General features: G+C 64.7%; 4 protein-coding genes across 6 annotated transcripts; all 4 read left to right on the top strand.

Annotated features, from left to right (window-relative positions):
- Positions 1 to 1,272: 1,272 nt before the first annotated feature.
- On the top strand, positions 1,273 to 4,989 carry NAGLU (N-acetyl-alpha-glucosaminidase). The gene is made up of 6 exons (XM_056511822.1): positions 1,273 to 1,718; positions 1,840 to 1,987; positions 2,098 to 2,244; positions 2,411 to 2,496; positions 2,663 to 2,919; positions 3,132 to 4,989. The coding sequence occupies exons 1-6, from the start codon at positions 1,297 to 1,299 to the stop codon at positions 4,346 to 4,348; spliced, it is 2,277 nt and encodes a 758-aa protein (XP_056367797.1). The 5' UTR covers positions 1,273 to 1,296; the 3' UTR covers positions 4,349 to 4,989.
- Positions 4,990 to 5,059: 70 nt separating this feature from the next.
- On the top strand, positions 5,060 to 6,909 carry HSD17B1 (hydroxysteroid 17-beta dehydrogenase 1). The gene is given in 5 exon segments (XM_056511776.1): positions 5,060 to 5,523; positions 5,525 to 5,760; positions 6,035 to 6,383; positions 6,484 to 6,667; positions 6,739 to 6,909. Coding segments are annotated over 5 exon segments (1,092 nt in total). The 5' UTR covers positions 5,060 to 5,371.
- Positions 6,910 to 7,190: 281 nt separating this feature from the next.
- COASY (Coenzyme A synthase) lies at positions 7,191 to 11,206 on the top strand. Its single transcript, XM_056511850.1, has 9 exons — positions 7,191 to 7,824; positions 8,138 to 8,352; positions 8,504 to 8,635; positions 8,833 to 9,022; positions 9,365 to 9,429; positions 10,182 to 10,266; positions 10,390 to 10,487; positions 10,576 to 10,722; positions 10,970 to 11,206. The coding sequence occupies exons 1-9, from the start codon at positions 7,209 to 7,211 to the stop codon at positions 11,012 to 11,014; spliced, it is 1,593 nt and encodes a 530-aa protein (XP_056367825.1). The 5' UTR covers positions 7,191 to 7,208; the 3' UTR covers positions 11,015 to 11,206.
- On the top strand, positions 11,059 to 14,920 carry MLX (MAX dimerization protein MLX). 3 transcript variants are annotated; one of them, XM_056511889.1, is made up of 8 exons: positions 11,059 to 11,145; positions 11,762 to 11,798; positions 11,917 to 12,006; positions 12,408 to 12,514; positions 12,726 to 12,825; positions 13,088 to 13,187; positions 13,398 to 13,599; positions 13,710 to 14,920. In XM_056511889.1, exons 1-8 carry the CDS (start codon positions 11,059 to 11,061, stop codon positions 13,764 to 13,766), a joined length of 780 nt encoding a protein of 259 aa, XP_056367864.1. In that variant the 3' UTR covers positions 13,767 to 14,920. The 3 variants fall into 3 exon arrangements, with proteins under 3 accessions (XP_056367864.1, XP_056367865.1, XP_056367863.1); XM_056511890.1 differs by lacking the exon at positions 11,059 to 11,145 and adding an exon at positions 11,301 to 11,490; XM_056511888.1 differs by lacking the exon at positions 11,059 to 11,145 and adding an exon at positions 11,301 to 11,568.
- The last annotated feature ends 63 nt before the right edge of the window (positions 14,921 to 14,983 follow it).

The raw sequence follows: 14,983 nt of genomic DNA, 5'->3' as shown, positions 1-14,983 counted from the left end.
ACCAGTATGACCCTGCCTGGGCTGTGACATCTCTGTGCTTCTCGAGCCCCAGTGATACCCTGTGTGAAGGCCAGGCCAGGGCTGTTTATACCAGGGGATAGACCCTGTGCCTGGGTGGGACAGGAGTTGTGCAGGGGGGAAAGTTCCAGCTTGTTTAACCCGGTGCTGTGGGTACCCTTGGATGGGGAGTGGGGCAACACCCCCTGCCTGCCCGGGGCTGTGCCCTGTTCCTGCTTTCCCCAGCGCAGGGACCCCCCTGCCCCAGCAGGGCCGTGTTTACTCAGGCCCTTCCTGCCGGACAGGCTTTTTCCCCATGTGGGGAGCAGCGGAAGGGAGGGTTCTGCAGGGTTTTGGTGATTGTGTTGCTGATGTCGGTGTGTTTCCATCTCCTGATGTTTCCGGGAGGGCGAGAAGCCGTGCTGACCTGCGGCCCCAGCCTCCCGCACCTCTTGGACGAGGAACCGGCGCCCCGCCGGTCCGGGGCTGCTTCTCCTGCAGCTGTAGGTACTAGCGGGCCGGGGAATGTTCTGTCTCCTCTTTCACCATTCTCCCGTGCAATCACAACGTTTCTGCCCCTTTCCATGGCTCTGGGGTCACGGGAGCTGGCAGGAGACCCTGATTCCCCCCGTAGGCTGCACTCGGGGAGCCCCGAGTTCCTCCGCATCGCCCATCAGCCGGGTTCTGTCCTGGCAGTGTCTGACAAATCCCCTGCAGCTGAGAGAGACCCGGGCAGCCCGAGCCCATGCCGGTCCCGTTCCCGTTCCCCGGCGGGGTTCGCCTCGGCGGGCGGGGCCGGAGCCGCTCCGGGTGCAGCTGCGGCTGCCGGGACTCTGCCCGGCCCCGAGGCACCGGCGCTGCCCGGTCTCGCAGCGCCTCCGGCCGGCCGGAGCGGGTCCCGGTCAGTGCCGGGAGCCCCGGGCTGATGGATGGGCGGGGCCGCCGCGGCCCGGTCGCCCCGGTGGTGCGGAACTGTCACGGGTGGAAAAGGCGAGACTGGAAACAGCCCGGAGCCCTGACGGTCCCGCTAACCCCGGCAGGAGTTGGAAACCCGGTCCCTGCTCGGGCACCCGGAGCGAGCGGGGAAAGGCCCCGGGGCTGAGGGAGGGCCTGTCCCCAGCCGGCCCGGGACACCCCGGCTCCAAGGGGTCCAGCCCCGCTCCGCTCCCGGCCGGTAGCAGGCCAGGCCCGCCCCCGCCGCCGGCACCGCCCAGCGCCCCGGGATCGTGAGAGGCGGGACCGGCGGCGGGCGGGCCGGTACCGGGAGAGGCGGGGCCGGCGCAGGGGCAGGCGGCGGCGATGGCGGTGCGGCGGGGGCCGGAACCGGGACCCGAACCGGGACTGGCTCCGGGACCGGGGCTGGCGCTGCCGTTGCTGCTGCTGCTGGCGGCGACGGCGGCGCGGGCGGGGGACGCGCGGCAGGAGGAGGCGGTGCGGGCGCTGGCGCGGCGCCTGCTCGGCCCTCGGGCCGCCGCCGTGTCGCTGTCGGTGGACCCGGCGCTGGCGGCTGGCGGGCCTGACACCTACCGGCTGTGGTCGCCTCCCGGCGCCGCCGTGGCCGTGGCCGCAACGGGCTCCAGCGGCGTGGCGGCGGCCGCCGGCCTCTATCGCTACCTGCGGGACTTCTGCGGCTGCCACCTGTCGTGGTCCGGGGCGCAGCTCCGCCTGCCAGACCCGCTGCCGCGGCTGCGGGCCGAGATCCGCGCCGCCGCTCCCGGCAGGTAACGGGGACGCGGGGCCGGGTGCCGCTCACGCCTCGTTAGCGCGGGACAAGGCGCTGTTATGTAACGGGGGGCCCGGGGGGCGCGGGGGGCCCGGGCGCAGCCTCCGCCGCTCCCGCAGGTACCGCTACTACCAGAACGTCTGCGCCCAGAGCTACTCCTTCGCCTGGTGGGACTGGGCGCGCTGGGAGCGGGAGATCGACTGGATGGCGCTGAGCGGCATCAACCTGGCACCGGCTTTCGCGGGGCAGGAGGCGGTCTGGCAGCGGGTAAGGACCGGGACCGAGGGGCGGCGGGGACCGGAACCAACAGGGTGGCGGTGGCGGGACCTCGTGAACCGGGAGCCGTGGGAGCGGCTGACCCCCGGCGCCCGGCACAGGTTTACCGTAACCTGGGGCTGAATCAGTCGGAGATCGACAAGTACTTCACGGGCCCCGCGTTCCTGGCCTGGAACAGAATGGGCAACCTCCGCCGCTGGGCCGGGCCGCTGCCGCCCGCCTGGCACTTCAAGCAGCTCTACCTGCAGGTACCGGGGGCAAACCCCTGTAACTCCCTGGTCCTCCCGGCCGAGGCTGCCCTCACAGCCTCGGGGAGCCCCCCGTCCCGCCCCGAGCTGCAGCAGAGCCCGGGGTCCCCTCGCGGGAATGTGGGGGCTTCTCTCCTTCTGCTCCCTCCCTCCTTCTCTCTCCCAGTACCGGATCGTGGAGCGGATGCGCTCGCTGGGGATGACCACGGTGCTGCCGGCCTTCGCGGGCCACGTGCCGCAGGGGATCCTTCGGTAGGAGCAGTCCCTGCCCCGGGGGCTCAACCCTGGGCCCTTCCCGGGGTCTCACCTCTGGCTGCACCTCTCATGGGGCTTCCCCGGGAGGCTGCCCTGTCCCCGCACGGGCACAGTGGTCCTGCCCTGCTCTTCTCCTGATCCCCGTCTCTGCCCTCCGGTGCAGGGTCTTCCCACATGTGAATGCCACTCGCCTGGGGCGCTGGAGCCACTTCGACTGCACCTACTCATGCATCTACCTGCTGGACCCAGAGGACCCCATGTTCCAGGTGATCGGGACCCTCTTCCTGAAGGAGCTGATCAAGGAGTTTGGCACAGACCATGTTTATAGTGCAGACACCTTCAACGAGATGACCCCCCTCTCCTCTGACCCTGCCTATCTGTCCAGAGTCAGCAATGCTGTTTTCAGGTCGATGACAGGAGGTGGGTCAGAGTGTGGTGCTGGCCTGGCCACAGGGGTCCAGGTGGGAGAGCAGGGGCTGGGGAAGGTGGCTCTGGGCCCCATGCAAGTACAGAACCCATTGGTATCAGACCCCCAGAACCCCTTTGAGGGGTGGTTGGTGGCCCCAGGGCCTCATGAGACACCCGTGGGCCCCACCTGGAGAGGATCTCACTCAGTGCTCTTCTGTCCCCAGCTGACCCCAAGGCACTGTGGCTGATGCAGGGCTGGCTCTTCCAGCATCAGCCTGACTTCTGGCAGCCAGCACAGGTGCGGGCCCTGCTGCATGGAGTGCCCCTTGGCAGGATGATTGTCCTTGACCTCTTTGCTGAGTCCAAGCCTGTCTACCAGTGGACAGAGTCCTTCTATGGACAGCCCTTCATCTGGTGCATGTTGCACAACTTCGGGGGCAACCACGGCCTCTTTGGCACGGTGGAGGCCATCAACCACGGCCCCTTCGCAGCTCGACGCTTCCCCAACTCCACCATGGTGGGCACGGGGCTGGTGCCCGAGGGCATCGAGCAGAACGACATGGTGTACGAGCTGATGAACGAGCTGGGCTGGCGTCAGGAGCCCCTCGACCTGCCCAGCTGGGTGACCCGCTACGCCGAGCGCCGCTACGGTGCCCCGAGCGCTGCGGCAGCCGGCGCCTGGCGCCTGCTCCTCCGCAGCGTCTACAACTGCACCGGCGTCTGCGTCAACCACAACCGCAGCCCCCTGGTGCGCCGGCCCTCGCTGCACATGGACACGGAGCTCTGGTACAACGCCAGCGACGTGTACGAGGCCTGGCGCCTGCTGCTGAGCGCTGGCGCCGAGCTGGGCCACAGCCCCACCTTCCTCTACGACCTGGTGGACGTGACCCGGCAGGCAGCCCAGCAGCTGGTCAGTGACTACTACCTGAGCATCCGCCAGGCCTTCCAGAGCCACGCGCTGCCGGAGCTGCTGACGGCCGGTGGCGTGCTGGTGTACGACCTGCTGCCAGAGCTGGACAGCCTCTTGTCCAGCCACAGCCTCTTCCTCCTCGGCCGCTGGCTGGAGAGCGCCCGTGCCACGGCCACCAGTGACCGGGAGGCTGAGCAGTATGAGCTGAATGCCCGGAACCAGGTGACGCTCTGGGGGCCCAGCGGAAACATTCTGGACTACGCCAACAAGCAGCTGGGGGGGCTGGTGCTGGATTACTACACTGTGCGCTGGAGCCTCTTCGTCTCTGCTCTGGTGGAGAGCCTCAACTCAGGCCGCCCCTTCCACCAGGACCAGTTCAACCAGGCTGTCTTCCAAGTGGAGAGAGGCTTCATCTACAACAAGAAGCGCTACCCAGCTGTGCCAGCTGGGGATACCATGGAGATCTCCAGGAAGCTGTTCCTCAAATACTACCCCAGCGCCCTGCGGCGCAGCTTGGCTGGGCCTGCGTGACTTTGGGTTCTGCCTCTGGAGCCTCCCCCAGAGAGGGTAGGCAGAGCCCCTGCACCCTCCCCTATCCAGGCTCCTGGCCTGATGGCTGTGTCCTGGACGAGGGCCACAGAGCCCGTGGCCCTCAGCCAGCCTGGATCCACCCCTTCCCCTGCATGTGCAGGATGTGCCCCACGAGGGGCTGGCACATGGACAAGGGGCTGGCAGATGGACGGGGGCCAGGCTGTGCCCCAGGGTCCCATTCTGCACCATGAGCTTTGTGCTCAGCTCTGCATAGCTGCCCTGAGCCTGTTCCAGGAAATCTGGGCTGCCCCAGTGCCCTCAGCTGGAAGCTTGGTGGGACACTGCAGAGGGACAGGACAAATGTGTCCCTGCTGTGGGGCCTTGGCTGGCTAGCAGGGGTGGTGGTGGTGATGGGGGAGACAGGGAGATGGCAGTGGGCAGAGGAGCAGAGCAACGTTGGACCTCAGTGCCTGTGGGGACTTGGCACTGCACGGCCCTGCCCACATTTGGTGCCTTTTGTATCATAAAAGACTTTGCAGCTTTGCCTGCAGTGTTGCTGGAGCGGAGTTTTTGAGGCCTTTTCCACAGCTGGGGCTTGGGCAGAGCCCAGCTATGGAGCAAATACAGACTCTTTTCTCCCATGTGTGTCCAACTCCTTTAGCTAGCACAGGACGGTGTGGAACATGGGGGCACCTCAGCCCTGAGCCTGCATAGCAGGAACACCCTGCCAGACATGTGCTGGCAGCCAGGATGTCTGGCTCAGCAAAGTACAGGGCAGACCCCTGGGGCTGCGGCTCCCCTTGTGCCCCAGAGCCTCCTCCAGCAGGGAGGTCCTGGCTCGGTGGAGTCTTTATCACAGCACCTGCATGAGGATCAAGGCACAGAGAGCCCCAGGCATGTGCAGGGAGGTGGGTGGAGGGGCCTTGAGATAAGGCAGCAGACACAACATGGTGGTGTGGGGCGGGGGGATTCCCTTCCCAGCCCTCTTAAACGGCATGGGGCCGTTGGGCAGCACTGCCAGGCATGGAGAGAACCACGGTGCTGATCACAGGCTGCTCCTCGGGCATCGGCCTGGGGCTGGCTGCACACCTGGCAGCCGATGCCACTCGCCGGTTCAAAGGTAAAGGGGGTGCCCCGGGGGTCCCAGGTGGTCTCTGGGCTGGGCCAGGCAGAGCCTGGGGGTGGGCTGGGGTTCGTGCTGGCTGTGGAGCTCGGTGGCACTGCTGCCCATGGCCACACTCTCTCCCCAGTTTATGCCACCATGCGTGACCTGGCCAAGGCTGAGCAGCTGCTGCAGCGCCTGGGGGGCAACTGCCCCGACACGCTGGAGGTCCTGCAGCTGGATGTCACTGACCCCTGCTCGCTGGCAGCTGCTGCACAGCGGCTGCAGGGACAGCGGCTGGATGTGCTGGGTATGGCTCTTCCTGGTGCCCCCAGTGTCCCTGGGGTGGCTGAGGGGACCTCCCAGGGGTCACAACCCTCCCCAGGACACTGGGAGCAGATCATGGGAGGTACAGGCAGTGGGACAGGACGTGTTTAGCAGGGCAGTAGGTGGATTTGGGGGTGCCAAGGGCCCATCAATAGGGAAAGGCTCCCCCATTTCTGCCTTCTGGCACTCGGAGGTGTGTGGGGTTACAGTCACTGGCTGCCTGCTCTGTGCCCAGCTGATGGCACCATGCCTGGCAGTCTGCAATGCAGGGGTGGGGCTGATGGGACCGCTGGAGACCTGCTCCGACCAAGCCATGAAAACTCTCTTCGATGTGAACCTGTTCGGGGCTGTCCGCACCATCCAGGCGTTCCTGCCTGCCATGAAGAGCCGCAGGGCAGGGCGGATCATTGTCTCCAGCAGCATTGGGGGGCTGCAAGGTGGGACCCCCAGCGCCCTGTGGCACAGGGAGCCGTGGGCAAGAGTTCTGGTGCTCAGGGTGCGGCTCTGCCCAGGGCTGCCCTTCAACGCCGTGTACTGTGCCAGCAAGTTTGCAGTGGAGGGGCTGTGCGAGAGTCTGGCCATCGTCCTGCGCCCCTTCAACATCCAGTGAGTGCCGGTGATGCCGCGGGGGCTGGATCCTGCCCGCCGGGATGAGGGGAATGCCAGGGCGGGGGCACGGTGGCAGCTCATGAGCTCCCTCCCGCAGCCTGACCCTGGTGGAGTGCGGGCCCGTCCACACCAGCTTCCAGGCCAACCTGCAGCGCCCCGACCCCGAGGGCAGCGAGATGCGGCGCCTGGACGCCGAGACACAGGGGCTGTACCGCCGGTACCTGGGGCACTGCCAGAGCATCTTCCGCGACGCGGCGCAGGAGGTGGAGGAGGTCCTGCCGGTCAGTCACCGCGGGCCGGGGCTGGCGGGGCGGCCGTGCCGGACACGGTTCTGACCCGTCTGCGCCGCCAGATGTTCCTGGACGCCATCGGCAGCCCCTGCCCGCCCCTTCGCTGCGCCAGCACCCAGCTCCTGGCCCCGCTCTGCCGCCTGCGGCTGAACAGCCCCGACGGCTCCGCGTACGTCCGCGCCATGCACGACTTCGTGTTCGGCGGCAGCGAGGCCGGCGGGGAGCAGCGCTGAGCGGAGCCACCGCAACACCGGAACCGCCGCCGCGCCGACCCCCAGCCGGACCCGGGCTCGCTCGCGTGCTCGGTGCCGCCGTGTCCCCAATAAAGCCCTTTGCAGCCGCACGGTTCCGGCTCCGTCCCACTCATGTCCCCGCACTCGTTCCGCCCACACTGCGGCCGGTTCTGCCGGTCTCCTCCCTCCGCGGGCGGAGCCGGGCGCTCCTCCCGCCCGCGGCGGGGCTGCCTGGGAGGCGGTGCTGTTCCGGCCCCGTTCCCGTGCCCGTTCCGGTCGGCGGCGCTTCCGGCGGGACAATGCCGCCCTTCGCCTCGGGGCTGCTGGTGCTGACGGCGCCGCTGCCCGCGCTGCCCCGGCGGGCGGCGGGGCTGGTGGCGGCGGCGGCGGGGCTGGTGGCGGGGCCGCTGTACGTGCATCTGCAGCCGGGGCTGCGGCTGGGCGGCCCCGCCGCCGGTCCCGCCGCGCCGCCCGCGGGCCCCGCGCTGCTGCGGGCTCTGGCCGCGCTGTACACGGCGGCGGCGGCGCGGCGGGGGCTGGACCTGCGCGTCCTGCTCGGGCCCGGCCGCCGCCTGGCGCGGCAGCCCCGCGTCCTGCTGGCGGCCGCCGCCGAGGAGCCGGGGCCGCCGGAGCCGGTGCAGCTCGGGCTGCAGCGCCTGGCCGCGGCTGTGTACGGCTGCCCGCCGAGCCTGCCCGCGCTGCTGCTGGGCGAGGACACCGCGGGGGACGCCGCGGGCGACCCCGAGGGGGACCCCGGGCAGGATCCTGACGCGACCCTCCCCGAATTCTCGGACGTGGCGGTTGGCGGCACCTTCGACCGGCTGCACGGCGCCCACCGGCTCCTGCTCAGCGCCTGCTGCCTCGTGGCCCGGCGGCGGCTCCTGGCCGGAGTGGCTGACGGAGACCTGCTCCGCCGTGAGTCCGGGGCGGCCGTGGCACTGCGCGGGGACGAGCCCGGTGCTGCCCGGGGCAGGGCAGTGGTCTGGGGGCCCAGTAACAAGTGAAATCCTGGCAGCCACCCACCCAAGGCGGTGCCATCCAGGCAGAGCGTCAGTGGGGATCCAGTGGGGACCTGGTGTCCTGCCCACCACCAGCGAGGTGTACAGGTGCAGCGAGGGCAAGGGGAGGGGGAGGCAGAGTTCAAAGTCCCAGCCGGGTGTTTTCTCCCATCTCTTGGTCTTGCTTTTCCGTCACTCTTGTGCTTCTCCGCCCTCCTGGCACCCGGCAGACAAGGTCCTGCCGGAGCTGATCGAGCCTTACGAGCTGCGGGCGGCGAAGCTGCGCGAGTTCTTGGAGGATGTGAAGCCCTCACTGTGCTACGACATCGTGCCTCTGGCCGACCCCTTCGGCCCCTCAATCACAGACCCCGACCTGCAGTGCCTGGTGGTCAGCGAGGAGACCCGCCGGGGAGGGGAGGCCGTGAACAGGAAAAGACTTGAAAACGTAATTTCCACACTGGAGCCGGTTGGGCTACCCCTGCCTGCCCTCTCACCCTGCCTGATACTGCCTAGGGGCAAATTTGGCCTTGATTGGCCCCTTCCCTCTGCTGCATTCTTATGGCTGATGACCCTTGGGGGCTCCCTTCTCTCATCAGGGACTCCCTGAGCTGACTCTCCATGAAATCCAATTGATGAAGGACCCTGTCCGCAGTCAGAACGAGGAGGAGAAGATCAGCTCCTCCAGCCTCCGGCAGAGGCTGCTGGGAACACTGCTGCAGCCCCCACGGGTGAGGGGGCCTGCAGAGCCACAGCTGCAGAGGGAGTGCCCAGGAGGAGGGGTGGGAGTCTCAGGAGTCAAAGAGTTTGGAAGGGCTGCCTGCTGCTCTGCAGGCCTTTCATGGCCATCTCCAGGCCACGTGTCAGGATCCTTCTCCAGCAAAGCCCAGTTCTCCATCTGCTGCCACGGCTTTCCTCTTTCCCTTAGCAACACCCAGCTCTGCCGCTGCGCCCGTACATGATTGGCCTGACTGGGGGAACTGGGAGTGGGAAAACCTCCATTGCCAAACTCCTGGGGCAGCTGGGTGCGTTCATCATCGACGCTGACAAGCTGGGCCACGCCGTCTACGTCCCTGGTGGCCCGGCCTACGAGCCAGTGGTGGCGGCCTTTGGGGCAGGTAGAGTCACTGGAGGCTGCAGGGGGGAGGGAGGAGTGTCCCAGCATCCCAGAGAGCCCTGGCCTGTTCCCCGCTGCCCCTCCACGGGTTTTGGGCTACCCAGGTGTTGTGTGTCCCATGTCAGAGGTGGTGTTGGGGAACGATGAACGAGGCTGCTGTTTGCCTGGAAAAAAATCTTCCCTGTTCCTTTTCAGGAATCAGGTGAAGAGCTGCCAGGTTAGGTGTTACAGGCCCTTTCCTGCCTGCTGTTGAGAGCCCTGTGCCAAAGCCCTTTCCCCAACCCTGGCTTGCCACAGGGATGGGAGTTGTCCCTCCCAAACCTGTTGTGCTTCTGCCTTGCAGAGATCCTGAACAAAGATGGAACGATTAACAGGAAAGTCCTTGGGGCAAAAGTGTTTGGAAACCAGGTAAAAGCAGGTTTATTGTAAATACTTAATGCTGTGAGTGGGGGCTGTTCTCTTGTGCCAGGGGTTTTTAGTTTTTAGCCCTTTGAAATTAAGACACTTTCCTGGCTGTATTTTCTGACAGTGGCATGGGGACAGCATGGGACAGATCACATCTCTGCAGCTGAATCAGCAGCTGTGCTGCATACATTGCTCTTGCCCTGCAGCTGCTGCTACCTCCCTGTTCCCATCCCTGTCTCCATCTCTAAACCTGCTTTTCCTTCACCCAGCTCAGAGCAATAGACCTGACATACACAGCCAGTGGTCTCTGCCCCTTGTACCCAGGGGGGCTCATAGCACCTGGACTTTACAGGTGCTTAGCCTGTTGCTCTGCTGCTGCCCCAGGCCAAGGTGGAGGCAGCTCAAGAGGTTTTCTGGATGGACAGGTCTTTTGTGGGACCTGCTGCATGGGGAGCCTGTTGTGCTGTGGAGCTAAACACCTCTCACAGCAGAGACTGAGATCTCTGCTAATAGCAGGGCCCTAATGGCAGGGCAAGGAAAATAACAGGAAAAAGCACCCTGACCCTGGCAGCAGGAATGGGAGCCTCTGGCCAGTGTGAAAGCTTTTCTTCCTGGTGCTTGGCAATGGGCTGGATCCACCTCCCCAGTTTCAGTGGGTCTTTCCTGGGTGTCCCCTGACTGCTGACACACCCACTCTCCTGGTTGGTTCTGAGGGCAAGAGACTGAATCTCAAATCCCACTGTGGTCCTTTCCAGGAGCGACTGAAGAGCCTGACAGACATTGTGTGGCCCAAAATAGCCCAGATGGCGAAGGAGAGAGTCAGGGAGGCTGATGCTCAAGGTAAGGGGGGCGGCTCTGTGGCAGCTCAACTCAGCAGTGCAGTGTCTGCACTGCAGGAAGGTGGGACTGAGCCTGGCTGTTGCCATCCGTGGTTGGGCACTGAGGAATTCCCTTGATCCTTAGGGAAGGCAGTATGTGTGCTGGACGCTGCTGTGCTGCTGGAGGCCGGCTGGCAGGACATGGTCCACGAGGTGTGGACAGCCATCATCCCGGAGGAAGAGGTGGGCAATGCCCCAGGCCCCTCACTTGCTTCTGGGGCTGATCCTCAGCCTCCCCCCAAGCTCCTGAGTGTCCCTGTGTCCCTGCCAGGCTGTGAGGCGCATTGTGGCCAGGGATGGGCTGACTGAGGAGGCTGCTCGGCACCGGCTGCAGAGCCAGATGACCAACAAGCAGCGGGTAGAGCAGTCACAGGTGGTGCTCTGCACCCTCTGGGAGCCGGACATCACCCGCCAGCAGGTGAGCCTGGGCTGCTGCAGCACCGGGGGTGTTCTGGGTGACTGACAGCAACTGAAGGGCTCAATTCTGCGCTCGGGCTGTGCCTGGTGTGCTGTTCACCATCGAGGCTGCCGCAGAGGGGTGGATTTGGGCATGTAAATTCAGCCGGGAAGGCAGAGGCGTGGGACTGTGGTGTGAGGCTCCTGCCCCGAGCTGAGGCGCCTTACCCGCGGGCTCTGAGGTGCGGCCCCGGCCGGTTCTCCGGCAGGTGCAGAAGGCCTGGGACCTGCTGCAGAAGCGCCTGAGCTCGTGAGGGACGGGCCCGTGGAGATCCGTGTCCTGCCACCACTGCGCACCATGAGCCGGCGTACGGAGCAGCGTGGGACCGAGAGCAGCGGCCCCGTCCAGCTCCGGCGAGGGTCCGGGGCGCCCTGCGGTCCCCCGGTGAGGGGGGAACCCTGCAGGCTGAGCCCCGCTGGGTGACAGTAAAGAGGCTGCTCCTGCAGTGCGTGTCCGTGCGCCGGTGCCCGTCGCCGCTCCCGTGCCGGCCGCGGCCCCGCGGGGCTCGGTGCGGGACTCCGGTGCCCTGAGGGACCCGCGCCCTTGGGCCCCGCACCGGGAGCGCGCAGCGGCGCTGACGTCGCGCTCGTGACGTCACGCGCGCGGACGCTCGGGCGGTGCGCGCGAGCGCCCCCTGGCGGCGCGGAGGGCCCCCGGGCGGTCACATGACCTGGCGGGGGGAAGATGGCGGAGCCGCCGGGCGCCCCGGCCGAGGACTCGTGGGGGAAGGTGGGGCCGGGATCGGGTCGGGCCGGGCCGCCGGGTGCCGCGGGGGCGACGGGACGGGGCTCGTGGCGGCCGGGCAGGGTGAGCGCCGGGCTGGGGGCGTGGGGGTGGGCAGCGCACACGAGTCGGTGCCGGGGCGAGGGGCGGCGGCCGAAGGCTCGGGGGTGGCGGGTGCTCCTCGGGCCGGCCGCGCTCCTGGGGGCGGGGGGCTCCGGGCCGCGGTCGCCGCCCCAGCCCCGCTGACGTGTCTCCTCCGCTCGGCGGCCCCGCGCAGGTGGACGCGGCCTACGGCGACAATGGCCTGGACTCCGGTAGGTGCCCGGACTGCGCCCGTTCGTGGGTGGCAGCGGCTGCCCCGGGACACCCCTCAGTCCCTGCGCCCGGTCACAGCCCGCGCTGGGCCCTGACCCCGGGACGCTCTTCTTCCAGCACTCTTCATGGAAAATGCCCGGAAAGGCAGCATAGTGTCCCGGGCCAACAGCATCGGCTCCACCAGTGCTTCTTCTGTCCCCAACACAGGTGGGGTTTGTCCTCTGTGATCGTGTGTTTCTGCTTGCTGGGGAATCCGGCACGTGCCGGGCTCCAGGTCTGCCCTGCACCGAGAGGGTGAGCGTGGCTGGGCAGGATTCCTGTCCTGAGGAGGAGGAGGAAGGTGGTGGGAACAGCATCAGGGTTCTGTGGTTTCCAGCAGGGTTTGGAGTCGAGAATCACTCTGGTTTTGACTCCTTCCCAAGGGAGATATTAGCATCTATCTCCTGCCCAGCTTCCCCGAGGAGAGGAAAAGGGTTGCCAGGGCTCCTTGGAAGGCTTTTTCTTTGGCTGTGCTGGGCCTGGCTGCAGCTGTAGTGGTCCCTTGAGTTGTCTTGTGCCCCTCCTCGTGCCTCTGTCTCCCCACCCCCAGCCACACTCTGTCCCCACAGATGATGAGGACAGTGACTACCATCAGGAGTCCTACAAGGAGTCCTACAAGGACAAGCGCCGCCGGGCACACACGCAGGCTGAGCAGAAGCGCAGAGATGCCATCAAGGTGAGGCAAGAGGCAGCAGGCAGTGCTGGAGCGCTGCTGCCAGCCTGCTCCAGCACCCTGCTCTTCCAGCACTTCTCTGTTTTGCTGCTGGATCTGCCCTCCCTACATGTGCTGAGAGCTGCCCTGGCTCTGACGGGCTGTGTTGTGGGAGCTGGGTGTGGACCTGGCCTCACAGGATGAGCCCACACTCTGTGGCTCTAATTCCCTGCAGAAAGGCTACAATGACTTGCAGGCCATCGTCCCCACCTGTGAGCAGCAGGATTTCTCCATCAGCTCACAGAAGCTGAGCAAGGCCATTGTGCTCCAGAAAAGTGAGTCCCAAGGGCGGGAGGGAAGGAGGTGCAATCAACCCCCAAAGCTCCACCCTAGAGGCGTGCAGGGCAAAGTTCAGCACCTTAGAACCTTCTGGTGTGATGAGGCTCTGGGGAACTTGGGTGTTGCTCACCTACACTCACCTTTCCCAGGGGAACTGGGTCATTGGGAGCTGATGGTGCCCTGGCCCCCGCACCTCCCATGGGGATCTCAGGGGCCCATGTGTGCTCCCAAATCCTCACTCTGTGTTTTCATGCTCAGCTATTGACTACATCCAGTTCCTGCACAAGGAAAAGAAAAAGCAGGAGGAGGAAGTTGCTACCCTCAGGAAAGATGTGATGGCCTTGAAGATCATGAAAGTGTAAGGGAAGAGCTGTCAGGGTCATGCCCTCTACTTGTGTTGTTCCCTCACCTCCTTGCAGGGTTCTGCTGTGGTTTTCCATCTGGGGACAGGCCTGGAGCTTGGAACCAGGAGCAGGAGCTGGGTGTGGGAATTCAGAGCTGGGAGTGGCAGCTCAGAGTCACGTGTGGAGGCCTCACTGCTGACCTTGGTGTGCCATGCTTGTTTCAGGAACTATGAGCAGATTGTGAAAGCTCATCAGGACAACCCAAATGAGGGGAAGAACCAGATCTCTGACGAGGTGAAGTTCAATGTTTTCCAAGGCATCATGGACTCCCTGTTCCAGTCTTTCAATGCCTCAATCTCTGTAACGAGTTTCCAGGAGCTCTCAGCATGTGTCTTCAGCTGGATTGAGGAGCACTGCAAGCCCCAGGTGAATGCAGGGCTGCAGAGGGGCTGGTGCCATGGCTGAGGGAGCAGACAGTGGCACAGGGGTGGCTGTCCCTCCACAGCCCAACTGACCATGTCCCCTCTCTGTCACAGACGCTGCGGGATGTTGTCATCGGGGTCCTGCACAAGGTGAAGAACCAGCTCTACTGAGCCTCCTGTGCCACTTCTGTGCCCCTGGGGACAGGGCACTTCTGCCCAGAGGCCTGGGTGCCAGCCACTACCTGGGTCCTCTCCATTGTGGCTGTTTTTAAGGTTCTCTGAATTATTTATTGTATTCCTTCTGAAGCCCAGCAGTGGCTGTGCAAACACCGCTGCTCCACTCAGTGCCACCGAATCTTTATAGGGACTGGGCAGGAGGGGAGGGAAGGGTGGTGAGGAGCAGAAGGTGGGGAGCAGAGTCTCTGGCTCAGGCAGTGCCATGGCCTGTGCCACTGACTCTCCTTGCAGAACTGATCCCAGAGCAGCTCCATTCTGTGCCCTGTGACAGCCCTGCTATCCCCAGGGTGGGGAAATGTGACAAATGCATACTAAAAACAATGGGTTTCTGGTATAGCAGTAGGAATTGCTTTTCCCCAACCCACTGGGCTGTGCCCTGCCCCTCTGGAGCAGCTGTTTTGAGTCAGCTATTGTGTTTTAGAGGAGCCTGGCAGTGCTGGCAGCAGGATGAACCCATCAAGAGTTGGGAGCTGTGACCCTGGCAGCACATGCTGGGGCCTTGATGAACCCCAAGTGCTGCTGCAGCCATGAGTCCCTGGGAAGGAACACAGGAAGTTCCTTCAAGTGCTGGAACACCTCTCCTTTTCAGAAACTGGCTGTACTGCACAGGAAAGCTCTGCAGCTGTAACATAGCATGGCCACATGCAATTGGTGCTCCTCCTTAGAACTTCTACACACACACGTACATGACTGGCCTCAATTTTATTTTTATTGTAAATTTTGAAATGGTCCCAAAGCACTTCCTGTGCCAGATGTAGAAGCAGCTGCTATCAGGGACATGTCTGACCCTGTACCATGCCCAGTTTGGGTCCCAGCTCTGCCTGGGTGAGGGTTGGTCACTGTCCAGAGTGATGGGACCAGGGTGCTGCAGCAGCAGGGTTTGTTCTCCATAACCATGTTTGTGCTCCTGCTCCAGGGGCACATCCAGGGAATGTTTATTTCAGGCAGTTTTTCCAGCACTGAGGAGGGAGTGCTGCCTCCTGCCTTAGGAAGAGGACGTGGAATTTTACAGACCTCACACGTGAAAGTGATGTATTTTTCTATTGTGAAAAGTAATTAAATAAATTTTGCTCAATGTTTTAACGATTTTTCTGATATCAAGTTCCTGGTGTTTTCCAGAAGCCCATTCCAGCCTCCGTGGCTCCTGGCCT

This window comes from Oenanthe melanoleuca, chromosome 27, assembly GCF_029582105.1.
Source record: "Oenanthe melanoleuca isolate GR-GAL-2019-014 chromosome 27, OMel1.0, whole genome shotgun sequence".
Taxonomy (NCBI): domain Eukaryota; kingdom Metazoa; phylum Chordata; class Aves; order Passeriformes; family Muscicapidae; genus Oenanthe; species Oenanthe melanoleuca.
This window is presented reverse-complemented; position numbering and strand designations above follow the sequence as displayed.

Coding starts and splice junctions, on each gene's coding strand:
- NAGLU (XM_056511822.1), top strand. CDS start 1,297: ATGGCGGTGCGGCGGGGGCCGGAACCGGGACCCGAACCGGGACTGGCT. Junction 1,988..2,097: donor AGGAGGCGGTCTGGCAGCGG/GTAAGGACCGGG, acceptor CGCCCGGCACAG/GTTTACCGTAACCTGGGGCT. Junction 2,245..2,410: donor TCAAGCAGCTCTACCTGCAG/GTACCGGGGGCA, acceptor TCTCTCTCCCAG/TACCGGATCGTGGAGCGGAT.
- COASY (XM_056511850.1), top strand. CDS start 7,209: ATGCCGCCCTTCGCCTCGGGGCTGCTGGTGCTGACGGCGCCGCTGCCC. Junction 7,825..8,137: donor TGACGGAGACCTGCTCCGCC/GTGAGTCCGGGG, acceptor GGCACCCGGCAG/ACAAGGTCCTGCCGGAGCTG. Junction 10,267..10,389: donor CAGGGAGGCTGATGCTCAAG/GTAAGGGGGGCG, acceptor CTTGATCCTTAG/GGAAGGCAGTATGTGTGCTG.
- MLX (XM_056511888.1), top strand. CDS start 11,446: ATGGCGGAGCCGCCGGGCGCCCCGGCCGAGGACTCGTGGGGGAAGGTG. Junction 11,799..11,916: donor CGACAATGGCCTGGACTCCG/GTAGGTGCCCGG, acceptor CTCTTCTTCCAG/CACTCTTCATGGAAAATGCC. Junction 13,188..13,397: donor GCCTTGAAGATCATGAAAGT/GTAAGGGAAGAG, acceptor TGCTTGTTTCAG/GAACTATGAGCAGATTGTGA.